Raw genomic sequence first — 21764 nt, 5'->3', positions numbered from 1 at the left:
ACAACACAGATATGGGCATAAACTCAGTAATTAAAAACTCAGATTACACATGGTTACAAATTGTCAAATAAAAGAACAAATGGGATTCGGGCACTGGGACATCTAGTTCTGCGATACCACCAGGAGCTCTCCTGCTTTCTCAGTTTCAGGAGGCCCAAGCTTAACTCCTGTCATGGGGCCACCACTTAGACAAGCGGCAGAGCCCAGAGCACAATGCAGAGAGCAAGCCCATCTCTGCTCAGGGCTGAGGGAGCAATCAAGTGGTAGAAGTTGCTGCAGGAAACAGGCCCCGAGAGTCAGCCTCCGTGTCCTCTCCATCCTCCCCAAACAATGAAGTTTGGAAAGGGGGGTTTCGGGCTAGGACTTAACTTCCTGCACATAAGCCACAGAATGGGTTCTTTGCTGGTCCAAAAACCCACGTTCAAACCTGACCATTTCAGAAGGCATTTCTTTTTTTTTTTTTTTGCGTTAGGCGGGCCTCTCACTGCTGTGGCCTCTCCCGCTGCGGAGCACAGGCTCCGGACGCGCAGGCTCAGCGGCCATGGTTCACGGGCCCAGCCGCTCCGCGGCATGTGGGATCTTCCCGGACCCGGGCACGAACCCGTGTCCCCTGCATCGGCAGGCGGACTCTCAACCACTGCGCCACCAGGGAAGCCCTCAGAAAGCACTTCTGAAGAGCAGCAGACAATGTATAATTCCGGAGTCACTCACCCAGGTGAGCGGATTGGCATCAGGTCGAAGGGCAGGAAATGCATCTCTGTTTATAAGACCCAATTTTACAAATCCATTCAAGGCTTTGGCATATCCCTGTAACAAGAGTTATTAAGCAATATATAAAAATTTGTCTTCAAAGAAAAACATTTTTTTAATTTTTTGAAAATAAGGACCTATTTTTGTAATTCATTTAGAAAACAGACTGAAAATAGCCATTTGTATTGCTAGTATTGATGCAGCCACCCTCGGGTTCAAACCAAAATCAGTAGTGTCACAACAATTCCACTGGTTTACACAAGAGCCCTTTGCAAAACTTGGGTCTTTACTTTTGTTTCTGGGTAACATGCGAGTGGTGTTTTCTGACGGCATAAGCGAAAATTTCATCTTGTGCTACATGCTCAGGTCAGCAGAATTGTATTTAATAGAATAGTTGTTCTCTCTCTTATAATGGAAGAAGGAGCTTGTAAGAATATCTCCCAACTAAGATAATCCATCCTACTGATTAAGAGCCATTATCCTAATGTATATAAGGAGCAAGGGGAAAAGGCAGGCATCAGAGAGGTATTTCTAAAATGCCATCACGCTGATAAAAATTCCTCACATGTCCTTCATTCTCTACAGGACAGGCCGAGGTTCTTGGCGCTGTTATGTAGAACCCATCCCAATAAACCCCTCCAGCCTGACTCACTAATCATCGTCTCCACCACTCACCATCCTCCAAACAAGCCGCTGTGCTCTTTCAGAGACCTGGGGCTCGGTGCACACTGCTCCCATGCTTGGAACGTGGCAACCCCTCTTTCTCATCTATGAACTGTTTACTTTTCTCTTAAGACCCGGCTCAGCACACATACTGAGCTCCCTAGGTGAGTGGGCACTCCCGTCCTCTCTGTATTCCTGTAGCATTTTGTACATACCTCTGTGATGGCACTTAACACAAACTGTAATTAATTGTCTATTCAGCTGCTGAACTGCAGGCATAGAAAGTATGTGTATGTGTGTCCTCCATCCCCATGTCCTCACCCCATTATCCATCATTCCAATATGCTGAAAGAGAACAAATGACTGGATGAATAGATTCTGAATGAAGATGAAGTGAAGGAAGATCACAATGTATGTTCTCCTGTGAGCAAGTTACGCTGGGGGCCGGGAGGGAGGGGGGATGGGAAAGCCAAAATAAGGAGCTTTATAGCCACTGCAACTGAGAGACAGCAGGTGGGGGGAGGAGGAGGGCAGGAAATTATTTCAGGAAGCAGGGAAATTATTAAGATATAAAATAGTTCCTGTTGCCGCTGGATGTTTCACAATTTAATGCGTGAATTCTCACATGTCTGAACGGCTGTAGTATTCAAACTGTTCAAAGTTACTAATTAAAGAATCAAAATTCATTTGCTCTAACCCAATGTAAATATACTTCAAAGAAGAGAAGCAAAAAAGCAATACCCCGAGCCTGCTTCTAGGATCTGATGAATGCTGGGGATCCCTTCTTCCAACATCTCAAATACTGAGACATTTCTCAGCTATTTCTTTATCTCAGAAATAATTCTATGGTGACCTCTAGAAATGAATTTATTATGTGTATTCGTTTATCAGTAAGTACTTAGCAAACTGCTGCCATGTGTGAGACTTGTGCTAGGCGCTGAGGCCATAGAGACGAAAAATGCAGACCTTACCCATGAAGAAACTACAGTCCAGGAGAAGGGTCAGATAAGTCCAACAAATAAGGCCTGGCACATAGTGAGCAAAACCACAACCACTGAGGACTATGATACACTGGGCTATCATAGGTGCTACGACAGAGGTAAACGCCGAGCTGTGGGCGCACAAGGAGGGGAACTCACGTAGATGTCGGGGAGGGGAGTCAAGGAGAGGAATTAAGAAAGATCCTGTAAGGTGATACAAGCTGGGTCTGGAAGGACTCGGATGACAGGCAGGTGCAGGAGAGAAGTCAAGGTCTCCCTATCATACTTGGGTGACAGGGTCTCATCTCTCACGCTGGAAAGCATATTCAGGTGACTGAAGTGTTGCTGACATTGTAGGACATGAACTCTGTGACATCTTCCACCCTCTGGGGTTCTGTGGGGATGGCTCTCATCCATGCACATCCTTGAGAGCTTTAGTTAATTCTTAAATCTCTTAAAATCCTCTATTTCTGGGTCTATATGTTTGGCAGGAGCAACTAAATCTATTGGAAAATCCTAACTCCTGAAACCCCTGGGGAAAAGAAACAGAATCAAGAATCTGCCAGATCTGAGGACAGTGTGGCTGCAATTCACACTAGAATTTCTGCTGTGCTTGAAGGCTTGTGAAGCATCCATGGTTCCTCGATCTCCTTAGGATGTTATCACTGACAATTCATTTAATTCCTAGACAATGAGGACTTCACATTCATGAGAGCACAGGTACCACGGAATCTCACAGGGCATCGAGATCTGAAATCAGGTCTCTAATTTTTAGAGATCTATGTATTTTAGGTACGCTGGTTGTAGTGGGTTGAGTAGTGTATCCCTCATAACTCATGGCCACTCAGAACCTCAGAGTATGACCTTATGTGGCTCTTTGCAAATATAATTAGTTAAGGATCTCAGTATGAAGCGACCTATATTTAGGGTCCTAAATCCAGTGACTGGTGTCCTAATAAGAAGAGGAGAGGACACAATGATATAAACAAGAGAAGGTGGTATGAGGACGGCGACAAAGAGATGGGACCAGTATGTCTACAAGTTAAAGAACATCAACAATCGCCAGCAACCACCAGAAGTGAGGCGAGTGGCAAGGGACAGTTTCTCCCTCGACGTCTCCAGAAGGCTTGCCCTGCCCACACTTTGATTTCAGACTGTGACCTCCTGGATGGTGAGAGGATAAATTTCTGTTGTTTTAAGTTTGTAGTAATTTATTATAACCACCCTAGGAAACAATTACACTGATTGTCTTAATCTGGTCACACTTGTAACTACTCTTTTGTGATTACAAAACGTGTGCTGGAATCTCTGCCACGTCGGCGCTTCCTGAGTCCCGCGGCGGCTTCCCTGGTGAGTCAGGCGTGGCTAGCCGCTGGGCAAAAATCAGACCCGCCTCTGTCCCATCACCCACGACGGAAACCCTCCAAGAAAAAGTGGTCCCAGACGCGTGTGCCTGAGGATTCCGCACAAAAGAGGTGCCCAAAATGAAGACCGTGACGCGCCCGGGGCTGGCAGTGTGTTTTGCGCTCACCAGCACTTGCACCAGCTTTCCGCTCGTGTACAACGGCCTTGGCGGCCAGAAGGAGCAGCCCCCGCAGCAGCAGCCGGCAGCGACGACCAGCAGCGCGCAGCGGCCCGCAGAGAGCAGCCCCCTGCCGCGCCCCAAGGCCGCCGCGCGACCGCGGTCACTGCACAGATACCTTGGCGTGGCGGACCACAAGGAAGATCTCCAACACTTGGCTCAGCACTGGCTGGTTCACAATGACGATTGCCCTGGAGCTCTGCTACAGGACAAATGTTTATGGCATGGATCCCCAAGACTTCTGCAGGGATCCCAATCACCCTTCAGTACCTTTTCGCTATTATGAACCTTTTAGACCTGATGAATGTGCAATGTACCTCTCCCGCGAGCGAGGACGGAAGGGTAGTCATCACCACTTTATCACAGAGAAATGAGCCTTTAAGGATTGCGCGCGGGGCTTCCCTGGTGGCGCAGTGATTGAGAGTCCACCTGCGGATGCAGGGGACACGGGTTCGTGCCCCGGTCCGGGAAGATCCCACATGCCGGGGAGCGGCTGGGCCGTGAGCCATAGTCATCACCACTTTATCACAGAGAAATGAGCCTTTAAGGATTGCGCGCGGGGCTTCCCTGGTGGCGCAGTGATTGAGAGTCCACCTGCGGATGCAGGGGACACGGGTTCGTGCCCCGGTCCGGGAAGATCCCACATGCCGGGGAGCGGCTGGGCCCGTGAGCCATGGCCGCTGAGCCTGCGCGTCCGGAGCCCTGTGCTCCGCAACGGGAAAGAACTGGGCACAGACATTAAATTTTCACTTTTTTCGACCAGACCGGAAACCAGAATCGCTTGCTAGAAGTCATCCTCAAACACAAACCTGTGGTCTGAGGAAAGTGTGTGGCCAGACTGAAATCCCAAGTACCCTCTGTATCAGACATCGGGCTCCTGAACTTCCTGAATCATCAGACATGGAAGAGGAACAGAACTGGTCGCAGGGATAGCTTCACTCCTCAAGAAGTGTCATGTACAGATGCCTCTGAGGCCTGACTACAAAGCAGTGCAGTTGGTATACAAGGGAAAAATTCCAGAACTAATACACCCTAATGAGTGCTGTCCCTTTCAAGAGGGGTTACCTTAGGACCTGAACACTCATTTCAATGATGCTGCCATGGCTAAAAACATTTTGGATCTCTTTAAGTATTGCCTTTGAAACTGAGACATGAGCAACTCAATATTAGTTGTATTCCTTTGTAGAAATATCACGTTAAGAGTCATTTTTCTATCAAATTGTATCCTAACCTGAACCTTTGTCATCTGTTGGACTCTGTGTGGTTTGTAAAAAGCAGCCTTGAAAGTATGGACATGATTTTTGAAGAGTACATCTTTACTAAAACTAAAAATAGAATTACCATATGACCCAGCAATCCCACTCCTGGGCATATACCCAGAGAAAAGACATATGCACCCCAATGTTTATTGTAGCGCTATTTACAATAGCCAGGTCATGGAAGCAACCTAAATGCCCATTGACAGATGAATGGATAAAGAAGATGTGGTACCTATATACAAAGGAATATAACTCAGCCATAAAAAGGAACAAAAGTGGGTCATTTGTAGAGATGTGGATGGACCTAGAGACTGTCATACAGAACGAAGTAAGTCAGAAAGAGAAAAACAAATATCGTGTATTAATGCATATATGTGGAATCTAGAAAAGTGGTACAGATAAACTGGTTTGCAAGGCAGAAATAGAGACACAGATGTAGAGAACAAACGTATGGACACCAAGGGGGGAAAGCGGGGAGTAAGGGGGGGATGAACTGAGAGATTGAGATTGACATGTATACACTAATATGTATAAAATAGATAACTAATAGGAACATGCTGTATAAAAATAAATAAATGAAATTTTAAAAAAAGAGTACATTTTTACTGACTTTCATAAGCAACTGCCCAATATTTATTTATTGAGAGTTTTTTCGTGTGCTCTAGGCCCGTATTTTTATAGATTATGATTGTGTGGTAATTTATCCTTCCTAGTTCTTTAATCCTGAATGATGGTTGGAAAAGGCCCAGAACAGGGAGATGAGTTGCCATGTTCTCAGTGCTCATTGTTAGCATGTGATGGTATTTGGCTTGGAAATGTTGCGTTGCAATTTTTGAACCCTCAGGCTTCAAAGAACAGCTATGACATTTTACAAAGTGCAGAAATGCTCCAAATGAAAAAATTGAAAACCCAAAACTTTGTCATTCAAACAAAAAAGATACCAACAAGAGAAATTTAAAGACAATTTGCTTTAGTAATAATTGATGTAGGTCACTTCACTTAAGCCCTAGTTTCCTCTTCTGCAGAATATCACTGTACCAGAGGACCTCTTAAGTTTCATTCCAGATCTGAAATTCTCTCAACAAGCCTCTCGTTGACCCATGTAAGGACTTTGCACTTGGAATGATGGAGCTCCCACAGTACCAGGAGCCTTATTTTAGGGGGGGTCTTTTATATCCCCCTACTACCTATCCCCCTCTTGTGGTTAAAAGCATACCTCCTCCCCAGACTCCATTGGCAGAAATCCATCCCCTGCTTCTCTGGTGCTTCTTGCACCAAAAAAAGTTGGCGGGGGAGAGAATTTTCATGCTTTTCCTTGGCGACAAGAACAAGGAACTGCACTTCTATGAGTTTTTGAGAAGAGGTTATATGGAGATTCCCCATTATACTACTCATTTGTCCTATGAACTATTCAGATTCATTCACTGCAAATTTTACATTATGTTCACTGCCGTTCCCTGGTGTTCAGGAGTATAAAGGACTTATTTTATTTAGAACCAAGATCAACTAGTATGAAAGATTTTCATTTATGCAAGTAATATTGTTCAAAAATAGCCTTTAAAAAATATACCAATGTTTTCTTTACACATGGCTTAGGAGGCATTAATTTCTCTAATGCCAAATTTGAAGGCACCAGCAAATATTATGTATGGGGACTGACAATGTTTTACAAAACATGACCTGGTTTGTGATTAAAGAAGTTTTCTCACATTAAAAAATAAAACAATTTTTAAAAATGTGTACTGGACATTTGTATTTATGGTCCTAGTAGCTACAACCCATTTTGTGGTAAAAACATTTCAGATTCACTTTGGGGAAAGTGACGCTGACTACATCGTCAGCACTGGGGACATAAAACAGGGGACAAACCTGATTGGCACCTTTTATTGCACTGACCTCAGGGGCTAATGACACAAAAACTCTACTTCTGGCTGTGAAGAACTACTTTTTCTTTCTCACTGGATTTGAACCTAAGAGGCTGCCACCATCTTGCCATCCCTGTGAAACAGGGGACGCAGCCAATGCTTGAAGGAAGAGCTGAGAGGTGAAGAGCAACTACTACGCGCCAGTGAGGTCACAACCCTCAAACCTCAGTACACCTGAAGCTGACCCTTCACCTGCCCCCCCTTCTCCTGAGTCAAAAATTCCCTTTTTGCCCCAGCCACTTTGATTTGTCTCCTGAAATATTCATTCAAAAGAGCCCTGAGGGGAGAGCAGCTCGGGGCTCTGTGACCACCTAGAGCAGTGGGTTAGCGAGAGTGGGAGGGAGACGCAAGAGGGAGGGGATATGGGGATATATGTATATGTATAGCTGATTCACTTTGTTATACAGCAGAAACTAACACGCCATTGTAAAGCAATTATACTCCAATAAAGATGCTAAAAAAAAACAAAACAATTTTTAAGTAAAATATTTACATATAGAGTAAAAAAAAGAAAGGAGCCCTGAGATAAAAGATGCCAATCTCGTTTGTTTTTTTTTGTTTTTTATACATTACAAAATGATCACCATGATAAGTCAATTACCATCTGTCACCATACGACGATACTACATTATTACTGACTACATTTCATACCTGTGACATGTACATTTCATACCTGACTCATTCATTTTGTAACTGGAAATTTGTACCTCTTAATAGCCCTCACCTATTTCCCCTTCCTTCTGGAAGCTACCTGTTTATTCTGTGTATCTATGGCTTTGTTTTTTTCTTTTTTAACATTTGTTCATTTATTTTGATTTTAAATTCCACATATAAGTGAAATCATATTGTATTTGTCTTTCTCTGACATTTCATTTAGCATAACACCCTCCAGGTCCATCCATGTTGTTGCAAATGACAAGAGTTCATTCTTTTTTACAACTGAGTGATATTCCACTGTGCGTGTGTGTGTATGTATGTATGTATACACCACATCTTCTTTATCCATTCATCTATTGATGGGCACTTAGCTTGCTTCTTTATCTTGGTTATTGTAAATAGTAAGCATAGGGGTCCCAGTCTGGTTTATCATCTTAATTATTTCAATCAATTATGAAGAAAAATTAAGTGTTCACATCACTTATATCAAAACAGGCAACATGATTATCTCAGATAGAGCCACTTACCTTGTACCTCAGCGTCCCCCGTAATAAAGTATGAGCAGACGGAATGCCATAAATCTCAGCATATTTGGTACTGTCTCTGTTAGGATAACTTTCCAAATTTAATCCAGGGAAATAATCCATAGGAGTAACCGAATCCAGAAAAGAGACACCCCCTACCACATTCACAACCTGAGGAACATTGAAAAGGGACACATGGGGTTAAGAAAGTGTATTCCTCTTTGGATTTACCTGCATTATTTTCATAAGAAAGAAATCCAGGTTTTACAAGAAAGCAATAGGGGATTTGAAAAAAAATTTTTAATGAAACTACGCTAATCAACATCCCATATTCAAGCTGTTCTAGTAATATCATAATTCACAAGGCCATTGTTCTCCCAAGCTTTAAAATCTGACTTAAAACATTTCGTTTCTTACTCAGATCTTGTTTCTGATTTTTCCTTGCCCCTGGGTGAGATGACACTGGATTATGTCTCAGTAGAGTTTTGTTTTTAAATAAACAATACGCTATAAGCAACAGATACTCAAAGTGGCTTCTGTGCTCAAACAGCAATGGCCACATTCTCACCCTGTTCTTTCTCTTCACTCCCATCCCCCTTCTTGAATGCTAGCTACATCAGGCACCAGTCTTGCACATCCATTCACACAGCTAGCATTTACGGACTACCTGCTATGTGTGTGCCAGGATCACACCTGGGAATAAGGACAGTGATGAACAAGATTCAACTCCTGCCTCCATGCAATCCTTTGTTCATTGAACAAACCTTTACTTAATGTCTACCAAGACCCAGGAGCTGCACTAGAGCAACAATAAAGTGCTCACAGCCTGGACTAGTCAACCAACATGTGTATGTTGGGAAATGGAGTGGGGTAGATGCCCTCTCACAAGAAGGACAATGCAATGAACATACAGTGAAACTCAAAAAAAAATACTACCTCCTGATCTTACTGCCTCTGAGAAGTTATGTCACCGATTCCCAAGCTCTTCTGATTTCTCAGTAATCCTCGTTCCTACATCTCTCCCCCCATCATACACAATCAAAATGCAGTGAAGCATTTTTTTCCGTTAATTTTGATTAAAGGGCTAAATTTTTCTTTCAATTTGTGAGGTTGATGATCATCCTTGAGATCATGGAAAACATTCTGGAGTTAATAAAATCAGGGCTGAGAATCCTGGTGGAACTAGACTTTTTGTCCTGCTTGCACCACTGGAAACAATCTCTGACCACATCTAAAAGCTGCACGAAACAACACTGCACAAGGGAGCTGGTAACGTACCCTCTGGCGGAGTCTGAGCAATTTGCTCAAAGGAGTCTTTGGCTAAACTTAATGATTCACAGGGTTTATTTGTAGGGAGGTTCTGTGTATGTCTTGGTATGAAAGGGAAAATGGAAAGGTATGTATATGGATAGCTGAAGCCCCAGAAGGAAACGGGCAGTGCTGACCACAGAGTCATGCCTGGAGGGGCCTCCGCAGTCAAAGGCTCACTTTGAAGAGCACCAAGGACCATCAAAAGTCCCAAGAGTGAGGGGCTTCCCTGGTGGCGCAGTGGCTGGGGGTCCACCTGCCGATGGGGGGGACATGGGTTCGTGCCCCGGTCCGGGAGGATCCCTCATGCCGCGGAGCGGCTGGGCCCGTGAGCCATGGCCGCTGAGCCTGTGCATCCGGAGCCCGTGCTCCACAACGGGAGAGGCCACAGCAGTGAGACGCCCGCGTACCGCAAAAAAAAAAATAAATAAAAATAAAAAATAAAAAAAAATCCCAAGAGTGGGAATCAGAAGGAAGTGAGGAATGCTTTTCATTTAAGTTTCTTGTCAAACTCTTCTGAACTTCACAGTAAACATTTCCTGAAGAGCCATTTCTGTACTTTTTCTTTAAAACAAATTTCTTCCATCAGGATTCTACATTTTTTTTAAAAGTCTAATAAAAAGGCAAATGTTTACTTTTAGGGTTTTCCCACCTATCGCTCTTCTACAACCTATGGCAATTCTAAAGTTTGGTTTACTTGTTTGCAGGTTAGGGATTTTTAAAGAAAAATTCAATAAAGACCACTATATTCCAGCACAGTACTAATCAGAAATAAATCAGCTGGTTGCTAAGTCTATCATGAGATCCTTGTAAAGAAAACAGGGAAATATAAGCTGAATGATAATGATCCATTTAGAGACTGGCGGCTGCTGAAGGAGCTTGACCCCCAAATTACTGGGTCATTTGATACCAATTCAGGGTGGTATTTCTAGTGTCCTATCATGGGATTCATTAATAAGCCCCACCCTATATGACTTAGATAAGAAAGAGAGGCATATTTATCCATTTGGCAGAGAATATGCATTTTTCTTCTGATTCAACAATGATTACATCCAAGACCCACTCCCAGCAGAAACAGTGGCTCATTACTCGCTGCTGGTGCAGACTGCTCTAAGTGTGACTCTTCCCCACACGTGCGCCCACACCCACACACCCCCCAACCACTGAGAACCACTGACAATAAGCTGGATTACTAAACCAACAAGACATTTAACACAGGCAATATACAGACAAGCATTTATGCGGGCCCACTGTGTGTCAGGTGCCTTATATACATTACCTTTAATCCACGCAGTAACCCACTTTTCAGAGGTGAAAACTGAGGCTGATAGAGTCACCCAGGGGCAGATTTAAACCCATGTCTATTTGACTCCAGTGTCTGTGTTCTTTCTACTATACCATACCGTCCCTGTAATTGTGCTCATCTGTGGATCAGTACTTTGAAAAGGATATTAATTGACTAGGTACAGCATTCCTGATCATGCCACCAGTGATGCACCTGAAAATTGAGTTAAGAATGGCTGCAGGTGGGCTTCCCTGGTGGCGCAGTGGTTAAGAATCCGCCTGCCAATGCAGGGGACACTGGTTCGAGCCCTGGTCCGGGAAGATCCCACATACCGCGGAGCAACTAAGCCCGTGTGCCACAACTACTGAGCCTGTGCTCTATAGCCCGCGAGCTACAACTACTGAAGCCCGTGAGACACAACTACTGAAGCCCACGCACCTAGAGCCCATGGCCCGCAACAAGAGAAGCCACTGCAATGAGAAGCCCGTGCACTGCAATGCAGAGTAGCCCCCGCTTGCCGCAACTAGAGAAAGCCCGCGTGCAGCAACAAAGACCCAGCATAGCCAAAAATAATAAATTAAATAAATTAATTAAAAAAGAAAAAAAGAATGGCTGCAGGCAATAGAGAGCAGCAGGTACAGAGGGAAGGCTGGGTGCTGCAGTCAAGGGAGGCGCAGGCAATAGGAAGAGAGCCAGAAAACCTATCTCAAATCTGTGTTTGCAGAGCGAGCACGATCCTTACTTACTTAGTGTATTTGTTTAGCTTGGGAGTGGCTTGGGATAGGAGGCTGAAGGAGATGATGGCGAAGGTCTGCCATGTCACCCCCAGGTGTCACCAATGTCCCACCACCCATGGAGGGAACAGAACACAGAGAAGACACAGTCACTGTCTCCAAACATGTGGAAGGAAATCAGATGCATTAGAAACAGGATTAGAAGTTAGAAGTTAGCAGTAGTACCAGAGGTAGATCTCATTGTCCTACATCCTTGCAGTTATTTCCAATGAGATACATCCTAATTCCTAGGCCACTGCCTGAGTTGCTGGAAAAGTTTAAGGTTTCAACTTAAAAGCAGAAGCCAGGGGCTTCCCTGGTGGCGCAGTGGTTGAGAGTCCGCCTGCCGATGCAGGGGTCCAGGAAGATCCCACATGCCGCGGAGCGGCTGGGCCCGTGAGCCATGGCCGCTGAGCCTGCGCGTCCGGAGCCTGTGCTCCGCAACGGGAGAGGCCACAACAGTGAGAGGCCCGTGTACCGCAAAGAAAAAAAAAGCAGAAGCCAGAGAAGTCACCTGGCTCCCCCGTGATGATTCTGTGTATTACATAAGGCCTGCTCCATGGTGGAGGGTGATGGTGACAGAGGCAATGGAGGGACAAGAGAGGTTTTGAGATGTTTAACAATCTGGGTTAGGAGACAGACCGACACACTTGAATTACTGAGTGAGTAATACAGCATCCGGAAAAAGTGTTAGACACAGACAACCAAAGTGTGGGAGTTCAGGCAAAAGAATAGTGAACAGGGGCTGGAGTGGTCAGGAAGAGCTGCATCCACAAGAGGATACCTTGAAAAAAGTATGATTTTAGCAAAGAGAAGAAAAGCATCGTGTTTTCTCTTGGTGTCCTCCACAGTGTCAGGGAGATGCAAAAAGCACTCCTCTTTTACAAAAGGAGTTCAGGATAAAAGGGAAAAACTTCAAATTCAACAACTATAACTTTTGCTGCCTGAAAATAACCTCTTGCTTTTCCTGAGCTCCTACCACCATTAATTTCTTTATGCAGCTGATATTTACTAGGGGCTTAGGACATGCCCAAAGATCTGCTGTGTGGCAGATTGTAATCTATATGACCTCACTGAGCCCTACTGCAAGAACCCTGCAAGGCTGGTGTGATTATGCTTATCTTCAGGCAAGGAGCTCAAAGCTCAGAGAGGTGATTGTTCTAGTGCCACCCAGCCAGCAATGGCAGAGCTAGAGGACCAAGCCAGACACACTGGTATCAGGTTCCATGCTCTTTCTGTTGCACACATTGCATTCCACTGACCTTGTCCTTGTTATCATCTTTTTTTTTTTTTTTTTTTTCGGTACGCGGGCCTCTCACTGTTGTGGCCTCTCCCATTGCGGAGCACAGGCTCCGGACACGCAGGCTCAGCGGCCATAGCTCACGGGCCCAGCCGCTCCGCAGCATGTGGGATCTTCCTGGACCAGGGCACGAACCCGTGTCCCCTGCATCAGCAGGCGGACTCTCAACCACTGCGCCACCAGGGAAGCCCTCTTTATCTTTTATATGGCCTTCTGAGAATAAGCATTTTACCCAGCTGAAGTGAGAATTCTTCCTGCATTCCCATGTGAGTTTATACCAAACATAGGCCAGTCTCTGTTCCATGACTGCAGAAGGTAGAAGGGGCAGTTGAAGAGATCAGCAGTGGCATAGAAAAGGACGTGTGCCTGGTAGAACCTGAGACTGAGACCCAAACCTTCATGATTCTTAGAATTGGAGAACTAGATTGCCTGGCCTTTGGTGACACTGAGGGATGTCAGCACTTGGACCACAACTCAAGGGTTCTGTTTCATATCCTGAAACATGTGAATGTGTCTTTCCAGAATCAAGGTCAAGTGTCTTGCTTGTCCAGTAGTGTTTTCAGTGCAGCTGTGGTCCTCTTGTCACTAAGTCAGTCCATCTCAAATTCAGCTGCACATTAGAACCTTTTGGGAAGTTTTTAAAGATCCCCAGGCCCAAGCAAATCAGAATCTCTGGGGATGAGGCCCAGACATCAGGATTTTTTAAAGTGCCTTGGTGATTCAGTGTTCAGCCAAGGCTGTGAGCCGCGCTCACAGGTACAGAAGTCGATGGCTGACAATGGCATTCACCTTAAGAAATTCTTTCAATTTACTCCTGTTTTTTACACGAAATGCATTTAGATCACAGATACAGAGAACTTATAGTACTGCTGCCAGAATAATCTTCTTTAAGACCCACATCTGATCAAGTAATTCATCACTCCCTGTAGAGCTGGGACTATAGTGAGGTGAGTGAGGTGCTTAGGGCACAAAATATAAAGAACCCTTGGTCTAGTTATGTTTGTTCCTAAATGTGAGTCTTTCCTTACAGTCAAGAGCATAAACTATGAAAGCAGACAGATGTGATTTGGACACTGCTCAGCACAGTCATGAGTGACAGTGTCTCTGCCAGGCTGGCGCCTTCTTATCCCTCAAGGCTGAGCACACCTTCTCTTCCCTGTTAGTTTTCCTCTCCCTGACCTCCTCACCAAGGTCAAGTCAAAAGTCAATTGGCCTCTCATCTGCATCGCTGTGGCACTTTAGCATACTTTGGAACTTCTCTCATTGAATTATACCTATCTATTCTACCGTCTGCCTTTCCTGCCATGAAGCGATCTGGTAAAAGAGGGGAAAAAAAAGGCTTTAGAGTTAGTTAGATCTGGGTTTGAATCCCAGCTGCATGACTGTGAACATTCTCTTTGCGCCACAATTTCCTTATAGTAAAATGATGAAAATAGTACTAAACTCAGAGCGCTCTTACATTCTGCCACAGAGCAGCTGGGAAGAAATCTTAGTTTCCTTCCTTGACCCATCACGCCCTCCATTCGGAGAGCTACCCCCATTCTAGTTGTGCGTTCTCTGAGATCAGAAACTTCATTCAGCATGACAACCTTTAGTGCCTTGGCCCAAGTCTAGCACATAGTAGGGATTCAGTAAATGTTTGTCAGGCTGAAATAAATTGCAAGATGACCAGTAGTTATGCACGCAGAGAAGTTAAGAAGTGAGGGTTTCAACGGCAGAAACAACTTGCAAGAGGGCAAAGAGGAAAGAATGAGCCTGGGCTTTGCTGGGAACCGTGAGGAGACCACATGGAATGGAACAGAAAACACACACTGGGAAACAGTGCAGGAGGAGAATGGAAAGCAAGCAGCACAGCCAGCGTTAAAGGGCGTTGGTACTGGGGAGAAAGTGTTTGGACTTTCTTAGGCAGTTACTGCAGGTTTGTATCTCTAAAGCTTTGATGATGAGCCTTCACCTTTCCATTGAGCAGGTAGGTGGCGGGCTGCATTATGTTCATCAAAACTCCCACTGGACTCCAGCTAAATTTGTATCTCAAAGGATTGTCTGAATGTTCAGGGGCTGGAAGCCCACCGCAGTAGGAAACATAAGATTCAATCTGTAAGAGAAATAATCAAGAAATTAGGGAAATTAACAATTAGTTACGGAGAATAATCTATCCAAATCTATCCGAGTAATTAATTGAGTACAGTGACACAAATAAGGTAAACTTGTTACAGTTTCTCCTTTCTTAAAGTTACAAAGGCTTTCAAAAATACATCCTTAAAGCTAAACACCACTTGATTAAGTCAGTTATATTTTTATATATATATATGTGTGTTTATATATGTACATATATTTTTTAATCATCTAGAGATTGTGGCTAACATTTTGCTCCATTAAAAATCCAACTATGGGCTTCCCTGGTGGCGCAGTAGTTGAGAGTCCACCTGCCGATGCAGGGGACACAGGTTCGTGCCCCAGTCTGGGAAGATCCCACATGCTGCGGAGCGGCTGAGCCCATGAGCCACGGCCGCTGGGCCTGCGCGTCCGGAGCCTGTGCTCCGCAACGGGAGAGGCCACAACAGTGAGAGGCCCGCGTACCACAAAAAAAAATAATAATTGTGTGTATATATATATATATATATATATATATATATATAAAACCATATAACTTAACATCAAAAAAACAAACAACCTGATTAAAGAATGGGCAGAAGACCTGAATAGACATTTTTCCAAAGAAGAAATGCAGATGGCCAACAGGCACATGAAAAGATGCTCAACATTGTTAATCATCAGGGGGATGCAAATCAAAACCACAGTGAGGTATCACCTCACATCTGTCAGAGTGGCTGTCATCAATAAGAACACAAATAACAAATGTTGGTGAGGATGTGGAGAAAAGGGAACCTTCATACACTGTCGGTGGGAATGTAAATTGGTGCAGCCACTGTGAAAAACAGCATGGAGGTTTCTCAAAAAACTAAAAATAAAACTACCACATGACCCAGCAATCCCACTCCTGGGTATATATCTGAAAAAAACAAAAACACTAATTCAAAAAGATACATGCACCCCAATGTTCATAGCAGCAGTATTTATAATTGCCAAGATATGGAAGCAACCTAAGTGTCCATTAACAGATGAATGGATAAAGATGATGTGGTGGGCTTCCCTGGTGGCGCAGTGGTTGAGAGCCTGCCTGCCGATGCAGGGGACGCGGGTTCCTGCTCCAGTCCGGGAAGATCCCACATGCCACCGAGCGGCTGGGCCCGTGAGCCATGGCTGCTGAGCCTGTGCGTCCGGAGCAATGGGAGAGGCCACAGCAGTGAGAGGCCCACGTGCCGCCAAAAAAAAAAAAAGATGTGGTACATATATACAATGGAATACTATTCAGCCATAAAAAAGAATGAAAATTTTCCATTTGCAACAACATGGATGGACACTACTATGCTAAGTGAAATAAGCAGACAGAGAAAGGCAAATACTGTATGATATCGCTTATATGTGGAATCTAAAAAATACAACAAACTAGTAAATACAATGAAAAAGAAGCAGACTCACAGAGAACAAACTGGTGATTACCAATGGGGAGAGGGAAGGGAGGAGGGGTAGAGGATTAAGAGGTCAAACTCTTATGCATAAAATAAGCTACAAGGAATATATCCAACACAGGGAATATAGCCAACATTTTAAATTAATTATAAATGGAGTATAACCTTTAAAAAAGGAATACAGTAGTTTCTTTAATCAGAATTATAGAAAGAGTATTTCTGTACACAAAAATCTGGACCTCTTAATATTTCCCTAAATAGACCTTTGGGTGTCAGTTGGGCTCACCGTGGCTCCCACTTCTTTGGCCTTATCTATCGTTTCCATTGCCAACATATGATCAAGACCAGGGTCCAATCCCAATTCGCCAATGACTGTGATGCCAGCATCTTCCACACTGAAAGAGGTGGAAAGAGAAGGAAGGAAAATTTGGATAGAAAATAAAAACAATTCCATGGAGCTACTTTGTTGAAAACCTACAGAAACGTACCTCTTTTCTAATTCTTTTAGCACCGGGGTGATGTAGCTTGCAGTGATCATGTTAACCTTGTTTGCGATGCATGCCTTGGCCACAAGAGGATGCAATACATAAGGCAACAAGCTTAAAAACAGGAGAAACTAATCAGAAACTTTCTTTTCCAACCGTCCCTCCAATGTACCTTGAACTGCACTAAAGTGAAGATATCACACTGATTATTCTCTCAGAGATGATCAATGACTCCTTGAAGACTACAGAATAAATTCATCCTGTTATCATATTTAAAACTCTCCACAATACGACCTTCACTTAACCTTTCTATTTTTCCTCCTTGCATCTCCTTCATAAATCATAAATGGGGACCAAAGAAGCTATTGTAATTCTCCACTCACAGTCTTTACTTTTCCATTTGTGAACCTTTATTCTCACCGTGTCTTCCACTTGAAATAGTCCCTCACCCACCCACCCCCATCCAGATCATACCTTCCTTAAAGAAATGTCTGAAAAGGTAAATCCTCCAAGAAGCTTTCCCAGATTCCCCCAAATCCAGATCTTCCTCTGTATGCACTTAGCTATCCTTTTGTAACATTTAATGAACTTTATTCTACTCATCCTTATATTTCTATGATTTTCTGTCTTGGGTCCCCTAGCAAAAGGTAACGTTGCTATTCTTTTTACCTCCACATCTCCCAAATGGCTATCGTCAAAAAAATTGGGTACATATTTTGCCAGTAACAACGTGAAAACCCTTGATCTCTGTTTTTTGGCTTTTTTTTTTTTTTTTTTAAGATGTTGGGGATAGGAGTTTAGTAATTTATTTATTTATTTTTGCTGTGTTGGATCTTCGTTTCTGTGCGAGGGCTTTCTCTAGTTGTGGCAAGCGGGGGCCACTCTTCATTCCGGTGCGCGGGCCTCTGACCATCGCGGCCTCTCTTGTTGCGGAGCACAGGCTCCAGACGCGCAGGCTCAGTAGCTGTGGCTCACGGGCCTAGTTGCTCCGCGGCATGTGGGATCCTCCCAGACCAGGGCTCGAACCCGTGTCCCCTGCATTAGCAGGCAGATTCTCAACCACTGCGCCACCAGGGAAGCCCATGTTTTTTGGCTTTTTTTTTTTTTTTTTTTGCGGTACGCGGGCCTCTCACTGTTGTGGCCTCTCCCGTTGCGGAGCACAGGCTCCAGACGCACAGGCTCAGCGGCCATGGCTCACGGGCCTAGCCGCTCCGCGGCATGTGGGATCTTCCCGGACCGGGGCACGAACCCGTGTCCCCTGCATCGGCAGGTGGACTCTCAACCACTGTGCTACCAGGGATGCCCTTTTTGGCCTTTTTAATAAAAAATAATTATTACTAAATACGGTAGCCCTTTAAAAGCCAATGAATGAAATACTTGCAAAACTCTTAGTTGGAAAAGTATTAATAGAAAATGTTCAGTGGCAACATCTTAAAGGTTAGTGGGGATTTTTTGTCACATTCTCCACATTGAAAACCTGCCTGATAAAAATTTTAACCAGATCTAATAATATTTTTAAATTTGGGCATTATCAGCACTAACCTAATAATATGCTGAGAACTAGAATGATAGAACTTCTATTGATGGTGCCTATTTCAGACAAAGGGATTAGAGTTCATAATTCATTGTGTATGTAATATAGCAACTACTCAAGAGGACATAATTAATCCAAATAGTTGGAAATGCCACTTGTGAAAACATACACAAAATACACATCTAATTTTCAAAGTAATTTATCAAACTCAATTCCTACTTTGCATTAAATCGTTAAAAACCAGAACTACAAAATAAAACCATGAGAATTTGACATATTATAAAATTTTTGTGAAACGTATTCTTCACTCATTTTACTTTGATAGTCCCTAACATTGTGTTTACATCAAAACATTCTTTCTCCAACTTAAAAACTGAAAAGCTATGTAAGAAACACTACAGGAATGTTTAACAGCATTTCCACTATTCACCACAGAAATTCAACCAACTGAGAAAAATGAAATATAAAACAGATTTGGCTCATGCTAAGTCTTATTGCAGGTCACCAAGTCACGGAATTCTAAATTTTACACCTGTTAATAGATTATTATCGTGTCCATTATCTTGTCATATTTTGCTTCTGATTTTGTTCAAAATGTGTTTTGTTATGTTCTTTTCTTTTTTTAATCAAAAAACAATGTTATGTTTAGGTACCTATGTGTGGCAAAACAAATTCTCTTTGTTTTATTCAGTAGGCTAGAATATTAAATTTTGAAGGACTTACTTTCATAATTATAACCTGACAGACAAGGTCTATTGGTTATTGATAAACTTTTGCTGAAAAATAATTAATTCACATTAAATTTTTATAAATTGAATAATGTTTTTAAGTGTCCAAAGTGAGCCTATATTAAGAGATAATGCAAAAGTTCCCACTTAGAATTACCCTTCTTTGTGTCTGTTTTCCAACACCCCCCCCCTTTTTTTTAGGAGGAAATCACAGAACTTCCTCCAAAGATACCATTTGAATCTGCTCTAACTATGAAAGTGATCTAATTATGAAAAAGCAGGTTAACTTTCTTCCTTCCATCTTGGAAAAATTATATTCTAAGAATAAATGGCTTATTCTTATCACTTTGGTATTTTCAAAATGAAGTATCTAGCCTTCATTTTGTAGCCCTGTATCTAGAGTTAGATCTGCATTTGTATTAGATAGTAATGAATGATATATTTCAAGATACATTCCTCTGCTAAGACTAAAGATGGTCATAGGGCTAGAGAATCTACTCACTTTCATTTAAGCTTTATAAGTCCAAAGGGAAAAACAGCCACCAAAATATGTCATTAGTGCCTCATGACCCAGCAATTCCACTTCTAGGTGAATACCCAACAGAAATGTGTGTATATGGTAACCAAAAGACAAACACTAAATTGTTCATGGCAGCACTATTCATAATAGCCAAATTCTGGAAACAACCTAAACATTCATCAGCAGTCAAATGGATAATAATAGTATATTCACATAATGGAATATTACACAGTAAAGAGAATAAACTACAATTACAGACAACAACACAAATGACTCTCACAATCACAATGCTGAAGAAAGAAGGCAGCCACAAATGAGGACATACTGAAAGATTCCGACTGTACAAATTGAAAACTAGCAGAAACGAACCTCTATGTTAGAAGCCAGGACAGTGCTTACCCTTGAAGGATGGGGCTGGTAATAAAAAGGGGCACAAGCAATACTTCTTGGATGCTATTATATTCTGTTTCTGATGTGGATGATGGTTACACCATGTGTTCACTTTGTGAAAATTCTTTGAACTACAAACATGATTTGTGCACTTTCCTGGATGCACATGTGAGTTTAAAAGTTTACTGAGAGGGCTTCCCTGGTGGCGCAGTGGTTGAGAGTCTGCCTGCCGATGCAGGGAACACGGGTTCGTGCCCCGGTCCGGGAAGATCCCACATGCCGCGGAGCGGCTGGGCCCGTGAGCCATGGCCGCTGAGCCTGCGCGTCCGGAGCTTGTGCTCCTCAATGGGAGAGGCCACAACAGTGAGAGGCCCGCGTACCGCAAAAAAAAAAAAAAAAAAAAATTAAAAAGTTTACTGAGAGAAGAGGAGAGAAGGGGGAAGGGAGGACAGGGGAGAGGAGGGGAGAAGAGAAGGGTGGAGAGGAGAGAAAATAAGGAGAGAGAAGTAACAGCAACAACAACAAAATGTATGGCAATCATTTCTTACTATTTACTAACCTGATGACAAGATCCTGCGTTGCCACCAAGGAGCTCAACTTCACTTCTTGTTTACCAACGTACAGGCTAACGGGATTAATATTGTATTTCTTGCCTAACTGTTCGATCTGACTCTCCACGTCAGAGCCTATTCAAGAATAAAAACGTCCAGTCTTTAGATTTCCTTCCACTAGTCAGAGAGTAAAACACATTTTAACATCTCCAAAAATAATTTTTCAAAGTTTAGAAACAAGATAGTCATCTAAAATTCACAGAGTAGCCATGTTTTGAAATCAATTTTACTTCCTCTTCTTTAAAAATTGGGGCTTATTTACCTACTGTTATTTCTATATTGTCATCCCTCGACAGGTATTCCAACACCGGCTCAGATACGTAACCAGATCCAAGAACCAAGACCTTTTTCTTGGTGCCCACTGAGAGTGACTGAACACGTTCCCTATAAATAAAAGGAGGGGGGGTGGAATTTGAACAAAAAAACATTTCCAATAACAAAATGTTGCTGTCCCCAAACCAGACTAAAACTTAGACTGTGAAGCAATATATTTTTCCCACGCTTCTTATAGTAAGAACCTCAACAGGAGTTCCCAATACCAACATTTTTCATTATTTTAGATCTTGTATGATGAACAACAGACCCTGAGATCTTTGAGGTGTAGGAGTTCCCTATACCACTAGTGAGGTGCAGATGCTGGACCAGTGCCTGGCTACTCACAACTGAGTAACTTGGTGTCACACTCTATCCTTCCGGGGGACATGGTTCAAAATCATGCTGGGGGCCTTACATCTAACCTTATTTACTCCTCACAACAATCCGAGAAGACAACGATCTGAGGAGGAAATTATTATCATATTAGACACTGTCTTGTGATTTATCTTCAGGGTCACTTGAAAACAGTTAAAACCATAATTTTGAAATCACACATGCCATGGGTTAAATGTAGAAACCTACATAAGATGAGTCACTAGGCAGAACTTTAATTCTTGAATCTTTCTGTTGTTGGAATTTGTG

The 21764-nt window shown here is 43.2% G+C and overlaps 1 protein-coding gene across 2 annotated transcripts in view; it reads right to left on the bottom strand.

The window, feature by feature from the left end:
* AASS (aminoadipate-semialdehyde synthase) overlaps positions 1-21764 on the bottom strand; it is a 67327-nt gene that overhangs the window by 5173 nt on the left and 40390 nt on the right. For both annotated transcript variants that reach the window (XM_007471297.1, XM_007471296.1), the window contains exons 14-20: positions 21070-21191; positions 20756-20882; positions 17028-17138; positions 16826-16934; positions 14961-15101; positions 8344-8511; positions 712-807 (exon numbers count right to left, since the gene is read on the bottom strand). In XM_007471297.1, the coding sequence (XP_007471359.1) occupies positions 712-807; positions 8344-8511; positions 14961-15101; positions 16826-16934; positions 17028-17138; positions 20756-20882; positions 21070-21191 (874 nt within the window). The remainder of the gene's footprint in view (positions 1-711; positions 808-8343; positions 8512-14960; positions 15102-16825; positions 16935-17027; positions 17139-20755; positions 20883-21069; positions 21192-21764) is intronic.

The sequence above is a fragment of the Lipotes vexillifer genome, unplaced genomic scaffold (assembly GCF_000442215.2).
Source record: "Lipotes vexillifer unplaced genomic scaffold, Lipotes_vexillifer_v1.1 scaffold618, whole genome shotgun sequence".
In the NCBI taxonomy this organism is placed as follows: Eukaryota; Metazoa; Chordata; class Mammalia; order Artiodactyla; family Lipotidae; genus Lipotes; species Lipotes vexillifer.
The sequence above is the reverse complement of the archived record's forward strand: the minus strand, read 5'-3'. Positions and strand labels throughout refer to the sequence as shown.